Here is a 15,636-nt window from a genome sequence, read left to right as displayed (position 1 = left end):
TTCCAACCATTTTAATGATACTCCAGCAGACTAAGCTATGTTGAAGCTACTGTATTTCCAAGAATGCCTTCATACTATGGACAAAGGATAATACATCAGTCCATATACAATAGGCATTGTATAAAATCACTATTTCCCACCTAGAAACTTGATTAGAGGTATCTGCAGCTATAGGTTTGTATAAAATCATTTATATATTGAACATGTATCTTTGCGACATAGATAAATACTCAAGCATAATCAGAAAGTTTAATCAAAATGATAAAACTCTTTCTCAGACTTGCATATACAAACCGAAACATTTATCCTAAAGATTTGTTTAACATATAAGAGAGAAGATTTTTTTTTTTTTTTCATAATTAGAAGCTGTAGGAATCACAACAAACCTAATTCCTGAATATCCACTTTATCAAGAACAAATTTATAAATCCCATATCATTATAACCTTTGACTCAATCTTTGGACATTATTATCTCCATCAATCCAGCATGTGAGAGATCAAACAGAAGACTAAGAGACTATCAAAGTATCAATCATCAGTACAAACATAAATCTTGAGTTTTCATGTCATTGAAGTCAAATTTTGAAGACTACAGCTGTACTACCTGAGGCTGTTGCGAATATTCTCACTCATCCAATACCCCAAGTCCCACAGGAAAGAAATAAAATAAAAGGACTCTTAAAGCATAAAATTGTAAATCCAACTATATTTTTATATTTAATCACGAAAGAGGTATGGTATTACCTAAAAATTAACAGTTTGTGTGAAGGCAGCACAAATATATAGAATTTACAGAATGAGGTCTCACAACAGGGACATTCAAGTTTGAATTACTGACCTGAATTTAGATAAATTGAAAATCCTGACAACTGATGAGAAGATTACAATTTGTATTCGTTTTGAATAAGAAGTGGCTCAGATTGTTGGAATATTGTTTAGCATGCCTTCATATTCTTCACTGGGATATACTGCAAGCAGAACATGCAAATAAACATATTAATATATAGGAAACTAACCCAGAAACAAAAAACATGATGAAAAAATAAAAACAAATGCCACAGAATTGCATGCAATCCAACCACTACTACAAAAAGGTCATCAGACGACGGTGGATTTGTGTTGTGTGATGACCAAGCTCACCGTGGTCTAAGGGAGTGTTGTGTGATTGAAAAATCAGACAACGGTGATTTCACCGTTGTGTGATAATAGTTTGCTCAACAGAAATACCTATTTCCGTTGTGTGAGTTCTGCGCAGCATGTGCCTGGCTTGGCATGGGCGGCGATGCCTCAGCACATTCAGACAACAGAAGAAAGAATTCACTGTTGTGTGAGATTCATAACACACAACAGATATAACTCATTCTTTGTTGTCTGAGATATGTAACACACAACAAATATTACTCATTCTTTGTTGTCTGAGATTAATAACACACAACTGAAGTGAAATTATATCCCTTGTCTGTTGATTACTCAGACAACGGAGATGATTTCATTTCTGTTGTGTGTTATGAATCTCACACAACAGAACTTTGTTTTCTTTTGTTGTTGGTTGTTAGTTCACACAACTACTCTATTTGGTTTCTGTTGTGTGTTATGAATCTCACACAACAGAACTTTGTTTCTTTTGTTGTTGGTTGTTTGTTCACACAACTACTCTATTTGGTTTCTGTTGTGTGTTATGAATCTCACACAACAGAAGTTTGTTTCTTTTGTTGTTGGTTGTTAGTTCACACAACTACTCTATTTGGTTAGCTGTAGTGTGAATATTGTAATCAAATTGAGTAACAAACCAGTGACTATTGGACAGTAATTACCACATCAAAAGTACTCAAATCCATATCATTCCATTACCATTTTTCAAACATCCATACATTCAAGTGACTAGGTAATGTACCAAACAAGAAAGCATTCCTAGCTAGCTACACATGAATCAAAAGCTGATATAATATCAATCCAATCCAAACCAAATCTAACAACACAATGCAGCAGGGGAAGGACACAAAAAGCAGAAGCCCTTAGAGTCCAACCCAAACCAAGGAACAAAACCTGCGATCTAACAAAGTGTAGTCTCTCTCTGTCTCTGCGCTTTGAAACTGGAAAAAAGAGTGTGCATGCTCCAATCCTACGCACACACTTTCTGTATAGGGGGGTGATTCCGTTGCAGCTTTAAACTGTTTCGAACAAACAGGTAGCAGGATCATAGTTTGGAAGACATTTCAAGGCCACTCCAACTCTGTCTTCTAGTTTTCCATCCTCATCCACAACAACAACCCCGGTTTCTGGTTCTGATTTCACATCACATTCAATCAGTCAATATGAATAAAAAACAAATTCCCTCTCAGACGAAAACAAATAACAATATTTCAAAAGCTTTCAACCTTGAGATTGACTTCAAAAGCTTGCATGTCTTCGAAATTGAAACCTGCATCCATTCAGGGGAATTTGTTAACATAGTTCATAACATATACAAAACGCAATCATCTCACCAATAATATGGCATTAGTAAATTCTTTTTCACAACAATCATCTCACCAATGCATCCTTTGCTTCTTCTCCAATTGCTTCCTTCATTAATACTGTCTTTCCCTCATCAAGGCTTTCTATGCTTTTATCTGTACAGTCATCTTTCAAAGAGCTCTGAAACAGGACAACCAGCACTAAATTATAAAAAAATTTGATCGGCTAAAGTTTGATATATAACCAAGTGTTGCACTCTTTTATGGGTTTAGTTCTCTTTCTTATGCCCTTGCCTTTTACGGTTTTAACCAAACTTTAAGGTCTGAGCACTATCAATGGTTATATTCTTAAGATGAAATAAAGGCTTCGAAGTCTTTACAATTCATGTACAATTCAAAGGCGTTGCTTACAGATTTTCCCTTTCCACAATGCAAAACATCTGAAAGACTGAAACTTGTGTACAGTTTAAAAACAAAAGCCTAGTTACAGTGATGACTAACCTAACAGATGATTGGTTCTTTACCATTGTACTGATGATCATCAAATGCCTCCTTTTCACTATATTCAGCAGGAGCATCAGTTTCAGCTGCCACATTGTCTTTTAGTGCACTATCCAACTGGTCAACATTTAACTCAGGATCACTCTGAATATGCACAACTCAACCCAATTAATATAAACCTCAACAACTACAAACCAAGAGGGAATATACACTACTAATAAAGTGCTGCCGTTGATGTAACATAGGGCACAGAAATGAATATGTTTGCTAGGATACAACTACTGTAGGGAACAAACACTCACTTGGCAACTTTTTCAGGGGTGACATATAACAGCTTGTATTTATAATATTCAGAACTCGGTGCTCTAAGAATCTCCTGTTGTTCACTCCACTCCATATTGGCACTTAGGTAAGCAGCAGGAATATTTGCCTAGCAGATATGAGAACACAGAGGAAGGAACATCATTGTATATTGTTCAATAGAAGAAAAGGTAAAATCCAAATGAAAATAAAGTCTGGAAGAAAAACATTACCTGAAACAAGTCAAAAGAGTCGTGAGAAAAAGATTCAAGTACCTGATATGTCAGGCTCTTACCCCCTCCAATTGGCATTAAAACGAAAACATCATGGCCACTCATTGTAGCATTAATGACCTCTCTTTGGTTGAGGCGGAAAGAGTGGTTACCAAACACTCTCTTATTATTAGCCTGTAAGTTGGCAGTAGCCAGTCAATAATTCGGGTGACAAGTAATGCAAATAAGAAATATGATATAATCGAGGTAAGCACCTCCAGTTCTTTAGTCCACGGGAAAGGACCATCCCTCCACTTCTTGTCATTTGAACCTTCAGTATAGTTAACTTCAACAAACTTTGGGATGTAAGGTTCTCTCTCAACAGGAAAAGAAGAGAAACCAAACTTATCCGTAGAAGAGGATGAAACTGATGATGAATTCCACTCTGCATATCCTCCTGCCTCATTATGTAGATGAACCTCTGAATCAAATCTCACGGGGTCATTCCTGAATGCAGCTGTAAAGGAAAGAAGGCAAAGTTCATTGACATCATCAAGCAGTTCATTTGATATGGCAATTAGCATGTCCTTCATTTCTTGCAAGTGATTTGCAGCTTCTGGGCAAAGTCCTATCTGCATTAGATTCAAGGATTGTGTGCTTATCAAGTTGAGTACAGAATTAGATGGAGGCGCAAAACAGAAACTAAATCATATGGATACCTTAATAGCTCAAAACATTGTGAATCACATTCTAAAAACTATTAAATACTGGGAACAGATAGGAGAACATACATAAAATCGCCGCCCAGCCAAAACAATGCTACGGATCTCACTGCCGCTTGCTACATCCTCATAGCATTCATAGAGGATGTCCATGCAAGGATAATAGGAGGCACTATATGCAGTCTCAAACTCCTTATTGTCAGCTTCAGACAAAGAGCTGTATATTTCCAACATGCCCTGTAGAAGAGGAGTATAAAAATGAGTTGACTTGTTACCAAATTCATATAGAAGCACACATAAAAGTAAACAGATGCTAATCTGAGCAGAACCTTAGTTGATATGGTTCTTGACACAATTCCAGTAACACATTCAATAGTATTTTTATAAGCAGAATGTCTCTTCTGTGTGCATGGTTTTTGCATTTAGCTTGAAAATGCGTCATAAGAACTCGAGACTTTGTTTTTAGATTGTTAATATCGCAGACAAAGGAAAGCAGCCCATTAGGGGAACAAGTCAAGCTTTGACAACACAACATGCACAAGCCCTCTATCAAATGCAAACACCAAGAAGTTAAGAGTTTTTATGCCTAGCAGAGTTACTTGTTTTTCTCGTAATCCACTATTTCTATCCTAGTGTAATAGTCATTTATATCTTACAATAGAAACAAGAACTGCAATGAAATCCTTGTTCATGCTGATTCCATCAAGTACAGACAACAACATTGCATAAACAAAAACCCCACGCATCTAAAAATCTTCTACATCCTCATACATAAATACAAAGTTAACATAATACTGATAAGAAACAGAAGCAGCAAAATAATAAACAGTCAAGAATCGAGAAATTACCGAATATCTACTTACAACAAGCAACCTCTGTCATTTTCTTCTCTTCCTAAACCTCCAACCTCGTTTTCTTCAGACGCTTCTGTATATATATGATGATGCAATGACTACTAGTTAGCCCAAGAAATAATAGATGATGATGCCATCTGATAGACACCAAAAATCAAAGTAGTTTCACGTAACATAGAGTCAGCAATAAAATCAAACAATACAAGACAGAGAATTTGCCCCGTACTTGATGGTCATGTGAAATCATTCCCTTAGGGTACTAGCAAGATTTTGTCCACTGTGTTGTATCTCCCAACATCAAACCTAAACAAAGGCATATTATTCCTAAATCATAATCACTACTACAAAACATATTGCACCAATTAAATTCAATAACTATCTTACAGATTAAGAGTCAATAGCTTTTTTAGGAATAAAAAGCGAAAGAATTGAAACCTGGTTGACCCAGGAGGTGGCGACAAGGTGATTGGCTTTGGGGATGAAGCTGAGGCTCGAAATGGAGTCGTTTGGAGGTTCAGAGACCTATTGATTGAATCCAAATTACACAAAATTAACAAATATATATATATATATATATATATTCATGAATCAAATCAAAGAAAATCAAAAAGTTGAATTGAATTTAGACCTCAAACTTGTTGGGATTCGTGTTCTGATCGATTGGCTGTTGGCATGAAACTCGACATCGGAGAAGCTAGCTGCTGCTTACTGCTCTGAAACAAAGATTATAGTGGCAATTGGTTAAAGGAGAAACACACAAACGAACAAAGACAATAGCGATTTAAATCAATTTCAGGGTTGCTGTTTTATAGAGAAAGAGATAAGCAACTTACAGAAGCCGGTAGCGGAAGTGAAGAGCAAAACCTAGAGAAAGAGAGAGGGAGAACTAGTTTTGCTTTAGAGATGGCTATGCTTTCGTCACGAACCCAACGAACCCAGTCCTTGATGGCCTAGACCCAAAACACCAAACATCATGATTCACAAATCTGGACAACCCATTCCCAATTATCAAACATCATCAGCATGGGTACTGGGTAATCGATGTTTACCTAAGATTCAGGGATTGAAGCCTTGAAGGAGTCGCAGAGATCAGAGATATAGACTTGCAGTGAAGGTGACTCGGTGGCAGAGGAGGTGGCTCAGGCAGACTGAAAGGGGAGGTGGCTCGGTGGCTGGAGCTTGGAACTCTGGAAGGCGGAACCAAAATGGATCCGAACGGGGAGAGAAATCGCGACCGGTGGCAGATCGAGAGAGAGAAATCGCGAACGGTGGCAGAGTCGGGACCGGCAGCAGCAAAGCACGATAGCAACAAGCCAGATTGAGAGAGAGAGCTAAGTGCAAGGGATATGCAGTCGAGAGAGAGAGAGAGAGAGAGAGAGAGAGAGAGAGAGAGAGAGAGAGAGAGAGAGAGAGAGAGAGAGAGAGAGAGAGAGAGAGAGAGAGAGAGAGAGAGAGAGAGAGAGAGAGCTAAGTTCTTTCTTTCTTTTAGACATGATGTGGGAATCAAAACCTAGCTAAAAATTTTCTTAAGTTATTCACACAACGGAAATATATCTCACTGTCGTCTGAATGTATAAAATGTGAAATCATGGAGGGAAACATGGCGCCTTCAACATTTTTGGTTAAAATGTTACCGCCAGTTGCATGTTCACACAACGGAAAACCTTAAATCTGTTGTATGATTATTGTAGCTTGCACTAGCCCTATCTCGGTGAAGACATTCAAGCAAGCATCCTTCAACTTTGGTGCTTAGTTTTTCAATCACACAACGGCAATAATAAAACCCGTTGTCCTAATAGCCCAGATTTCAGCTTTTCAACATCCATCCGAAACTCCGAAGTGGAGGGAAATCTTCCGCTAAATTTTTAAGGCTCAGACGACGGACCATGCTTAATTTCCGTTGTGCAATGTAGTTCCTATAAAAAAGTTATCACTTTGTTGGCATTCACACAACATAATTCAACCAGCACCGTTGTATGATTAAACTGACTTCAACACATAACAGATGATTTGTGTTCTGTTGTGTGATTAGTGTTGTGTGATTAACTTTTTGTACTAGTGAACAATAAACATAAATGTATAATTTAAATACCTGAAACAATCTCATTTGAACTAAGAAACAGCAACAATATTTATTCAAATACCTGAAATTGAACAGACACATAAACAATTAATTAACCAACCCTGAACGCAAGCCATAAGCCAATTACAGAAAAAGAATATTATAGATTCGTAGATAGATGTTAGTCGATGCATAGCTAATAGATTCATTCATCATCATTCATAAAATTTATAAAGTAAGAAAGATGCACAATTGAAAATAATAAGCTTTACAACTTAGTGAACTTACAGTCCTATAGAAAGTTTGAGGCAGAGACAGCAGAAGAGGCACAGAGGAACAGAGTAGTAGTAGAACACTGTTATTAGAAAGAAGAAAGTAATCATAAAATTTAAAAATATCAGATTCATATATCACAGAGATTAGGTGTATAAAGCTTCATAACTTGCCTAGAGAATATATTCTTAGCTTTTAAACCCCTGTTTTGGCAGCAAACTATAGAAGAGAACAAAGATAAAGATTTCTAGAGGACAGCTCTATGATATGTTCTTCCCCTGCATTGAACTATTAAAAATAAAGGATGCAAAATGGGTAAGAGCATCCATTACCATTCAAGAAGCCTTGTGTTACGAAGATAATTTTCATCCATTTGTTCCCATTGGAAGGCAACTCAAGTTTTCAATAGTAAACTATTACTATAGAAGACTAGAAGATGAATCAACTTATGTCCATCTTGATTCCATGACTCTATCTAACACTAACAAACTAACAAAGCATTGAACTTTTTCACATACTCCCAACATGACTGTCAAATTCATACGCAACACCAAAATCTAGCAAGGACTATATCATATCATCTCAACATTACTCAGACAATGAAATAATTTGAAGAAAACTTACCCACATAAAGTTGCAAGAGACTTGGGGACCCACTAGACAGCTTATGGTGCAAAACATTAAAGCTTTTACAAAGAAGCTTGAGGGCTGAGAAAGAGTGTAACATGATACTGCATTAAAGAAAAATCAAAATCTTGAAATTCAAATGCAATCTGACAAACTTTAAGCAAATTGCATTCACACCAAAACAATATTAAACCAAATAATGATACCCAGAATCCATTAAAGTCAAACCTAAACCATTAATTAAAAGCTATCAAATTAAACCCAGGAGAGATAGAGGGACAAGGGGATACTGAGAGTGGTGTCAGGGCGATTTGAGGCTAGATCTACTGCCAAGCATAAATACAAATCTGCACTGAGAACTTGAAAAGATAGACGGCATAGCTAGATTTGGGTGTTCGGTATTTTAGGCTTGGTTCTTCATCTCGGGGGAACTGAGGTATTTTGGGGTTCCTGCAATAACTAAAACAAAAATCCTAGCACTCTAGCTACAATCAACATTACCAAACATTCAAAACATAGCAACACAACAAAGTAAAACCAAGCCATTATCAGAAGCAAACAAACTAACCAGTAAAGAACTGAGGGAACTTGACCGGCAAATTAAGCCGGGCTCGGAGCTTGGTCTTCAGACTAGTAACCACCGCAGCATCACCGTTAGAGGCCGGGCTGGGACCGTCGTCATCCAAAATGATACGAATCTCCATAGCCCGGCGCAAGTACTCTGTGAATATCTAGGTAATAGCCTTCTTGAAATTGCTATACCATCTCTAGGCGTTGCCAGAGCTGTGATCATATTTATGGAATTGGGAATCGCTGCGGTCGAATTTGAAATTGGAAAAGGGAAGAGGAGGGTTCTAGGTTTGAATAAGAGGAGATCGGAGGGTGACTTTGAAGTGGAGAAACCCTAGATACTGGTTTGGTTGAGTATGAGAGGAAATGAGACTAAAATTTGGCTATGGGAAGTGGGAGAGGAGAGAGAATGGAGAGATGGAGAAAGACAGGAAGGGAGAGAGTGAAAAAAAAAATTAATGAGTTAACCTAAGAGCGCCAAAGATCCCGCTCAACCAATTATGCAAGGAAATGAAAAGCAAATACAAAGACTTTTACGTTTTTTATATTTTAACAAACAAAATGCAAGGACTTTATGTGTTCCTGGCATTATCTCCAAACTAAATGCAAGGACTTATATAATTCTTGGTATTATCAATCCAAATGCAAGGAATTTTGACTCCTTGCAAATAAACCCCTTGCATATACCCAAATTTCTTGTAGTGATATATATATATATATATATATATATAAAGTCTATTTACTCAAATTTGAGCTACACTAATTCCATTTTTATTAATTTTTTTTTTTTTATAATTTTACCCTCTCTCTCTCTCTCACTCAGAGACTTTAACTGAATCATGTAGCCGACCTTCGAAATTCCGTGATGGAAGTGTTATTGCCCTCTAATAATACTCAATAAATTTTTTTATTATTTATTTAATAAAAAATATTGAATTTTATTGGGAGGTAATAAAAGTCTTCTTGATCTCTTTAGGAACCTCCGACGAGGTTGTCAGTGATCGGAGTCTTGTGACCGGATTTTAGAGTCTGACGACCAGTGATCAGAATTTGACAGTCTACAATGATTTTTTAATTAAAATGGGGATATGGGATTATGGGGCACGCAAAATTTTTAGTGGTCGGCTCAAATTAGGTAAATGATCCAGAGGCTTATTCAAGCCGCGCCTGCGTTAGGGTCTAGATTTGGGCTCTGTCCGATGGAACGAAATATATTTAGCAGCCCATAAAGCCCGCACAGTCATAACATTGGGCCAATATATGTTTTCAACGGCCCAAGTATCGAATAATCTAGAAGGGGGGTTAACTAAATTGAATAAGAAATAGTTGTTGAAAGTTGAAATAATCGCCCTAACCACGTGTTTCGCACCAGAAGGGCATGTCCCCATCTGTATGTCGGCAATTTCGGTTGTCGTGTTTGAAGCGGTCACCACATAATAATTGCCCAGCAACTACGCAATGCCCCACTGGCATCAGATACGTGCTTTTTAATCCCACCGCCTCGTCAGCCCCATCGCCAGCCGTCCATCTAAAGCGATAACGTGTCAATCTCCACCGTCCGTTCCCTGCCGCTCTTTATTTAAAAGGACGAGGAGCGTTCAAGGAAATAATCAAACGCGCCTTGCGTTCGTCTTCGTATTTGTCTCTGTTCCTTCAGATCCGTTCTGTATGGATTCCGTTCTGTGTTTATGGATCCGGAATTCGATTAGGTCTCCCCGAGATCTACACGGTGATGGTGGTTTTAAGACCTGAAGCTTTTAGAGTCTGTAATCGGCTTCAGCTGGTGGTGTTCTTATGCTTCTTCATCGATTTGCAGGTCAGATTATGCTTCCAATCCGTTGAAATTGACTCAGTATATACTCTCGTTCGTTTAATTTCAGTGTATATGATTATGCTCTGTTTTTGTCTGCTTTGGTTTTCGATTCTGTTTCGTTTAATTTTGTTTATTTGTTTGTGGTAATCAGCTGAGACGATGGAGCTTTCCTCGAATCTGAAGGTGTTGTGCCTAGGAGTTTCTATGCAGATCCAATCTCGTTTCGTTTTGTCTGGAGATTCGATTGTTGGTTACCTAGAGTTATGGTATTACTGGTTTGGCACGATTGTAATTTGACAATTTGTGAGCACAAAGGGAAAGCTTGGATTTGGAACAAGGATGTATAAGAAATCGGGACGATAGGCTTAGTGAATGAGCTGAGTCCTGGACCGATCTTTGTCATCCGGCCTTTGCCATGGCAGGTGCGCTTGCATGGCAGGTCAAAGAAAAACTTAATAAAAAAAAAAGAAATTTGTTGGTTCGAGGGGGAGACAGCATGGGGATTTTTTTTTTATAGCCCAGGGTCTCTTCCCCTCTGTGTTCTGCTTTCTTTACTTTTTATTTGCTCGTTCTGCTCATCCAAACCAGCCGAATCTCAGGTTCTGGACAACTTCGGCGACACCAAAGGTATCATCTGCATCTGCGTAATTCTTTTCCTTTAATTCTCAAATAGTTACACCAATAATCTTAATTCTGGCACAAATATTTGCTATCTCTAGATACATGGCAACCGTTACTTCCATGCACACACAAGTAGTTGTTGCAATATGAAAGCGCAGATAGAATCCATGAGACTATGAATCATATCTATGCCACACGTAAACAATTGATAGACATTTAGTTATTTGATTTTGGTTTTGCTAATCTGGATCATCAAAGCAGTGAAATTAAAAGGGTTTACAATTGATAGACATGTGGTAATCCTTGCAATTCTGATTGAACAACTTTGTAACTTCTGATCTATGTCAATTACATCTTCGGCTATCCAATTCTCTTTCCATTTTCTGCACTTAATCAGTGCCTTGCATCCATGTTATTATTCATATACAGTGCAGACAAACAATTGATCAAGTATTCTCTGGCATATTGGCTGGAATTTATTTATTTCTGTTATGTAAGATTGTAGTTTGTGTACTGGGTTGTTGTTTCAAATCTACGTCCGTGTATTGTAATATGTGTTCACAAATGGCTTCAATTATGAATATAAAATTGGTTCTGACTTCTGAAGAATCTTCAAGGCTTGAAGCAATATCTCTCTATCAGATGGCTGGGGGTTGGGATCACCTCTGGAGGCTCAGGTTGAAGTAACTTCTCACTAAGTATCTATTGATTGAACTCGGATGTATTATATGTCAAGTCATGATCAGCCAGCATAAGTGAACCTATTCTTTCAGATGGTTTTATTATATCACTATCAGATTTATTCAAGTATCATTCATTAAATTCAGATGTATTGGTATGTCAATCATGATCCCAGATTAGTGAACTCTTCCTTTAAATTGTTTGGTGGTTGTGTTATATTCTTTCGTTATCATGATACTTGTGCAGATTCTTATATGATGAAAAAGGGTTTTTGGATATGACCTGATCTCAATGAAATAAATTTTGATACATGGTTATGTTTTTTACAAGAAGTTTTGCATGTTGCTACCATGGTTGTACTCATTTATATCTGCAATTGATACCTAAAGGAAATTCCTTCGAAAGTTAAATTCGATTATTTGTGTTTGATTTCAATCCTTTTGAGATTTAAAGGTGCACAGTTCCTATGAGCGATGTCTTTGGAAAATCAACTGATTTCAGCTCTCATATATTCTACTATATATATTTTGTTCCTTTTTTATTTTTTTGTCATTGTTCCCGTGTATGTTCTTTTTGAGCCATATTTGGTCCCATTGTTCCTTTCAAAGTTAAAATTGATTGTGTTAGATTTCAAGATTTTGAGATTTAAATAAATGGGTGCAGAGTTCCTATGAGCCGAATCCTTGGAAAATCAAATGATTCAGCTTTCATATATTCTACTAAATTTTAAACTTTGTTTTTTTAACCAGTACGGAAATCATTGTTCCCCTTTGAAATTTTTACTTTTTGCCGAAGTGGCCTTCCTTAATTTTTTTTTTTTTTATATGAAGTTGCAGGCTCACTTTTTTTATGGCCATAAGAGTTGTGATTTGGTCCTTGGAAACGTTTTCTTCACAGAGGAAAATCCGACTGATTTCATGATTTGGTCCTTTGAAATTTTATCTTCAGTGATTTTTTTCAACTGGTTTGAATTTATGGTCTCGTTTTGTGTTTAAAATTCAGAGAGGTTGCCATGGTTTGCCTGCACTCCAGCTGTTGTTTTAGCCCCACTGCTTTGAATTCTTACAGTCTCTTTAAAATTATCCAAGCAGGTTTGCATGGTTGGCATTCATTTCATATGTTGTTATCCTGCTGTTAGTGGAACTATTTTGTTAACCAGAGTTTGTTTTTTCCCAACGTTCATGATCCTTGTATATTTTTATCCCCATACTACAGCTGACTTGAATTGCTCAACAAAATAATTATCTGAAAGTCTTTAAACAATTAGCAGGGTTCTGATATTTTAAATTGAAATCATTTATTAAGGGGGCAGCTCATTCAGAATCGTGGTCTCGCCGTTATGCAATTTCTGTTAAATTCAAGATCTGTAAGCTCAAAACGGTTGAGCGTCTGAGCCCTTGTGGTTTGGATATTGGTGGTTCGAATCCACCCAGATCTACCCTGAATTACTGATCTGTATGGGCTCTTCCTAAAATTTGGACCACAACTTCTGGCTAAAGGATGAGTTTGACAATTTAAGGTGATGAGCTTATGACACAGCCTCTCATATGGAAGATTTAGTGCGTCTTCACTTCGCCTGCTGAACACTAGCATTGTAGCATCTTTTAACATTTAGAGTGTGCTTTCTAAATCTGCCTTGATAATTTCAGGAGGGTCTTTCGTTTTGGTCAGTAGAAGGGGACCTCAGCGGAACATCACATTGATTCCTGCTTTTCTTTCTTTTTCTTTTCTTTTTTGGGCTTTTCTGAAGCATTGGTGTTTTTGTCTTTCATTTGGTTTACGTTTACCGTAGCCTCCGTATGTGCAACGCAAATTATATTGAAGTTGTCGCCTACAGTTTGGGAAGATCAGCTTCCCCTTAAATGCCCTGAATGTTTTTAACTTTGACCGTTTTGAGTCACGCTGTCTCGGGTTCTGTACTTCTGTATTTACTTTCCGTGTTGTGATGTTCCCCTGGTCAGCAGCTGACCAGGGATTTTGTGCTCAACTACCGTCCGATTGAAATCGGACGGTTGACATGTATCATCTCTGAAAAATTTAAATACATGTCAACCGTCCGATTAAAATCGGACGGTAGTTGAGCACAAAATCTCTGGTCAGCTGCTGACCAGGGGAACGGGACCCTTCCTAGTATTTTCAAAAAAAAAAAAAAACACTCAAGATGTCGCTTCCAGACTTGTTCTTGTGCTTTCAGCCTTCCACTATTTTTAGTTACCCAGAAGATTATATCATGAATAATGATCATCTTATGTTATTTGCTTGCTTGTATGCGGTTTAAAAGGCTAGTAATTATACTATTCTATACCGATTCATGTTCAAAAGAGTCAATCTTTAAGAGTTAATTTTTTTATAGTAATAATATTTTGTTAATGTCGCAAATGATTTTTTTTTTAGTTGAATGATGTCAGTCCTTTATTGAAATTGAAAAATTACAACGATGCTGTGTCAAAAGGCATAAATAAAGCAAATAAACAAAGCGAAAGAAAAATATGTAAAAATTGCATCTGAAATACAAATAATTAAAAATACAAATAATTAAAAATACAAAAGTAGCAGTGTCGAAACACAGCGCTGATTAAACACTACGGATTGCAGCCGTGTAGTGAATTGAGTAGTCAGTGGTTTGACTACCCATACAACCCCAATCGTACAATTGACTAAAACCAATTTGGTGCCGGAATGAGGGCACTCTCCCACCTAAAGATTGAAGCCGGCCAAGGGTGTCAGAACATGATCATGTTGGCAGACGAACTTTCACGAACAGATACTATAAACCTGGGTCTCAAATCCAATACCAATAACGAGTAGGGGCCCAGAGGCATTCCAAATGTTGAACAACATCCCAATGAACAGAGTGGGCCGGAAATCAAGCCCAATAGCAAAATTGGGTCGGAAGCCAAACCCAAATTTGAGAATGGGTCAAATTTTATAATTTTAGCATATTTTATCTATTTTTTTATCTTTTATCTTTTAGTTCTAATACGGTAATAGTAATACCAATAAGCTATGTATAACAGGGTGCCACAATAAAAATCTCCAACTCTTTTTCCTACCAAGAGAGATGGCCGTCACCGCTCAAACTAGAAGACCCGCCCATACACCTTATTCCGCTCCCCCCACTCGCCAAGCCCCAACCGTTAACAAATCGCCTCATTGGCTCGACTTCCTCATTCTCTCTGCCGTCTTGCTCTTTTTCCTTGAGCTGATCGTCGTTGTTGGGCGCATAGCTATTGACAATAGGGTCGAGAAGGCGATTCAGAAGCACGCGGCGGACGGGCTCGCAAGGGCGGACTACGCCGCGGCTAGCTGGGGCGCTACCGTTGTGGACCATTCTGAGCCTCGTTATGAGAGGGACTGGCCATGGCTTGGCTGGTGGAGTACGTGGTGGAATGGGGTTCACCATAAAGCCATTCATATGTTGAGCCCTAGTTTCGGAGAGCCAGGCCGGTGTTTTCCCTTGAAAGGGAGGAGTGGCTTTGTTGTGGTCAAGCTAAGGGAGCCTATTGTGCCGGAGGCTATTACTATTGAACATGTTTTGGATAGTGTTGTTGATGACCGGTCCGATGCTCCCAAGGATTGCCGCGTAACCGCTTGGTTGCAGCATGATCGGTATGATGGCAAGAAGAATGAGTTTGTTTTGGCCGAGTTCAGTTACGACGTTCGGAAGAGCAATGTTCAGACATGTGGTGTGTCGGGATCGGTGGCGAAGGCCCGCGATGAGGCCATTGTTAACATGGTGGAGTTGCAATTTGGATCCAACAATGGAAGCCCCGTGTCTACTTGCATATATCGGCTCAGAGTTCATGGCCATAAACCTCGATCGTAGTCCCTCATTCGAATAAGTTTAGCTTCACTGTTTTTTTTTCCTTTCTTTTTCCTGTTGGTTATAGTTCCCTTTTGAACTTTGCCTATTGATAGCTAACTTATTTGGATTTTCTGGTTA

At 38.0% G+C, this 15,636-nt stretch overlaps 1 protein-coding gene, 2 long non-coding RNA genes and 1 other non-coding gene across 4 annotated transcripts; 1 reads left to right on the top strand and 3 right to left on the bottom strand.

The window, feature by feature from the left end:
* Window positions 1–1,968: 1,968 nt before the first annotated feature.
* LOC112186037 lies at window positions 1,969–2,741 on the bottom strand. Its single transcript, XR_002930602.2, has 3 exons — window positions 2,534–2,741; window positions 2,380–2,423; window positions 1,969–2,286 (listed from the first exon to the last, which is right to left on the bottom strand). It is a non-coding gene; the product is annotated as an uncharacterized LOC112186037 (long non-coding RNA).
* Window positions 2,742–2,797: 56 nt separating this feature from the next.
* LOC112183724 lies at window positions 2,798–3,984 on the bottom strand. Its single transcript, XR_005807119.1, has 4 exons — window positions 3,746–3,984; window positions 3,492–3,665; window positions 3,261–3,388; window positions 2,798–3,102 (listed from the first exon to the last, which is right to left on the bottom strand). It is a non-coding gene; the product is annotated as an uncharacterized LOC112183724 (transcript).
* Window positions 3,985–5,553: 1,569 nt separating this feature from the next.
* On the bottom strand, window positions 5,554–6,429 carry LOC112186036. The gene is made up of 4 exons (XR_002930601.2): window positions 6,096–6,429; window positions 5,880–5,996; window positions 5,675–5,759; window positions 5,554–5,568 (listed from the first exon to the last, which is right to left on the bottom strand). It is a non-coding gene; the product is annotated as an uncharacterized LOC112186036 (long non-coding RNA).
* A 3,747-nt stretch (window positions 6,430–10,176) lies between these two features.
* Window positions 10,177–15,636, top strand: LOC112185648 (SUN domain-containing protein 2). The gene is made up of 4 exons (XM_040513985.1): window positions 10,177–10,394; window positions 10,543–11,018; window positions 11,630–14,611; window positions 14,711–15,636. The coding sequence occupies exons 3-4, from the start codon at window positions 14,521–14,523 to the stop codon at window positions 15,517–15,519; spliced, it is 900 nt and encodes a 299-aa protein (XP_040369919.1). The 5' UTR covers window positions 10,177–10,394; window positions 10,543–11,018; window positions 11,630–14,520; the 3' UTR covers window positions 15,520–15,636.

The sequence above is a fragment of the Rosa chinensis genome, chromosome 2 (genome assembly GCF_002994745.2).
Source record: "Rosa chinensis cultivar Old Blush chromosome 2, RchiOBHm-V2, whole genome shotgun sequence".
Taxonomy (NCBI): domain Eukaryota; kingdom Viridiplantae; phylum Streptophyta; class Magnoliopsida; order Rosales; family Rosaceae; genus Rosa; species Rosa chinensis.
This window is presented reverse-complemented; position numbering and strand designations above follow the sequence as displayed.